At 34.5% G+C, this 2,356-nt stretch overlaps 1 protein-coding gene across 1 annotated transcript; it reads right to left on the reverse strand.

The window, feature by feature from the left end:
* Window positions 1-1,281: 1,281 nt before the first annotated feature.
* LOC111390238 (uncharacterized mitochondrial protein AtMg00810-like) lies at window positions 1,282-1,629 on the reverse strand. The gene has a single exon (XM_023015246.1). It carries the CDS (start codon window positions 1,627-1,629, stop codon window positions 1,282-1,284), a length of 348 nt encoding a protein of 115 aa, XP_022871014.1.
* Between the last annotated feature and the right edge of the window lie 727 nt (window positions 1,630-2,356).

Here is a 2,356-nt window from a genome sequence, read left to right on the forward strand (position 1 = left end):
CTTATATATCAGTTTTCTTAGCTCGAATCCCATCTCTTGGAAAAATTGCGATTGGTCCCCTGCTTATGTACTGAGGTTGAATATCTTGCAAATGCTGCCTTTGACATATTGTGGTTGCTTATGTTGTTCAATGAGTTAGGATTTCCACTCAAGAATTTGCTAGCATTGTTATGTGATAATCTTTGCGCAACGCATTTAAGCTTTAATTTGGTGCTACACCCATTGACGAAGCACATCCAAATTGACTTACACTTTGTTTGAACATTGTTCGGCGAAGGATAATCCATGTTTGACATGTCAACACCTGAGATTAGCTGGCAATCTTCTAAACAAACCGTTGTCGAGACAACGTACTAAAGTTCTTTAGAACAAGTTGGTCTTGCCGATAGCCTCTCCATCTTGTGAGAGTGTATCAAGGATAATCCCTCAAATCAAACCAAAGACAAAAATAATTATTCTTAGGCTTAAATCAAGGGTAATCTTAGAATGTAAATGTTAGGAAATTGTAGTCACAAAATTAGTCTAGTTGCTTGAAATAGACTTTGTATGATGTGTATAAAGGTTGTACGATCATGTAAATCAAAAGCGTGGAAAATGTTGGAAATAAAAAATCATGGGATGAAAGACTAGAGAGAAAAATTTAAAGAATTCTCAAAAATATTTGTATTCTATAGCTTGGTTCAATAAAATGTCTCAAGCACAAGGCCTTTTATAGGTACAAAGGATCTCAAATATATTGTATGAACCTAATAAACTAATTAATGACTTTTCCTACGTACTATGAATAATATAGGATACAAAGAACCATTTAGATAGATGATTTAAATAAATGCATGAATGTTAAATAAACTAATTCATGTATCAAATTAAATTTTTTTCATCATTCATGAATCAAGTTTAATTTCCAACACCCTTTCTTAAACTTGATTCTTTCTTGATAACTCCAATCCAAGTACGCAATCTTGCAAAATCATCATTCTTTAATGGTTTGGTAAAAATGTTTGCTAGTTGATCATTGGTCTTCACATAAGCAAGCTCAATTTCTTTGTTCTCAATGCACCTTCTAATAAAGTGAAATCTAATATCTATATGCTTGCTTCGATCATGGAACATAGGATTTTTACCCAAAGCAATAGCTGACTTGTTATCAACATAAATTGGTGTAGGTTTGTTTTGAGGCATATGAAGCATCTCCAATAATTTTCGTAGCAAAACGGTGTGACAAACACACAATGCAGCAGAAACATATTTAGCTTCACAAGTAGAAAGGGTCACAATGGGCTACTTCTTTGAACACCAAGTGAAAGCGATGTTACCCATGAAAAACAAAAATCCAGTGGTGCTTTTTCGATCATTAGTAACACTAGCCCAATCAATATCACAATAACCATAAAGCTTGAAATTTGTAGAAGAGGAATAAGCTAAGCCATAATCAGTGGTACCTTTAATGTAGCGAAGTATCCTTTTAGCAATCTCCAAGTGAGTTAAAGTTGGTGCCTCTATATAACGGCTAACAAGACCAACACCATAAAGAATATCGGGTCTTGTATAAGTCAAATATCTCAAGCTTCCAACAAGCTGTCTATAGAGAGATGGATCCACTTTCATACTCTCGTCATATTTTGACATCTTTGTTCCACACCCAATGGGAGTACTCACCAAATTGCAATTTTACATTTTGAATCTTTCAAGAACTTTCTTTGCATAGGCTTCTTGAAAAATAAAAATGTCATCTCCATTTTGTTTTACCTCAATTTCGAGGTAGTATGACATGAGTCCAATGTCAGCCATCTCAAATTATTAAGCCATCATTCTCTTAAATTCATCAAAAATATTTTCATTGTTGCTAATGAAGATCAAGTCATCAATGTACAAACACACAATCACAAAACCTCCAAATGCTTCCTTTTTAACGTAAAGAGCATACTCATGTGGACATTTGATGAATCCATGATCTTGAAAATACTTGTCAATCTAGCTATACCAAGCTCTAGGCGCTTGCTTGAAGCCATATAGGGCATTCTTCAACTTCAAAACTTTATCTTCATGTTCCTTGACAATATAACCCAATGGTTGTTGAACGTACACTTCTTCTTCAAGGTATCCGTTCAAGAAAGTGGACTTGACATCCATTTGATAAATTTTCCACTTATTTTGAGCTGCCAAGGAAATGATAAATCGAATGGTTTCTAAGCAAGCAACGAGGGCAAAGACTTTATCATAGTCAATGCCATGCTTTTTACTATAGCCTTTAGCAACAAGTCTTGCCTTGTATTTCTCCACTTCTCCTCGAGTATTTTTCTTTACTTTGTACACCCATTTCACACCAATTTCTTTTTGCCCTTCAAGAAGAGAG

Source organism: Olea europaea, unplaced genomic scaffold (genome assembly GCF_002742605.1).
Source record: "Olea europaea var. sylvestris unplaced genomic scaffold, O_europaea_v1 scaffold662, whole genome shotgun sequence".
In the NCBI taxonomy this organism is placed as follows: Eukaryota; Viridiplantae; Streptophyta; class Magnoliopsida; order Lamiales; family Oleaceae; genus Olea; species Olea europaea.

What these genes read in the sequence shown, in the direction of transcription:
- LOC111390238 (XM_023015246.1), bottom strand. Translation starts at nt 1,629, where the DNA reads ATGTCAAAATATGACGAGAGTATGAAAGTGGATCCATCTCTCTATAGA.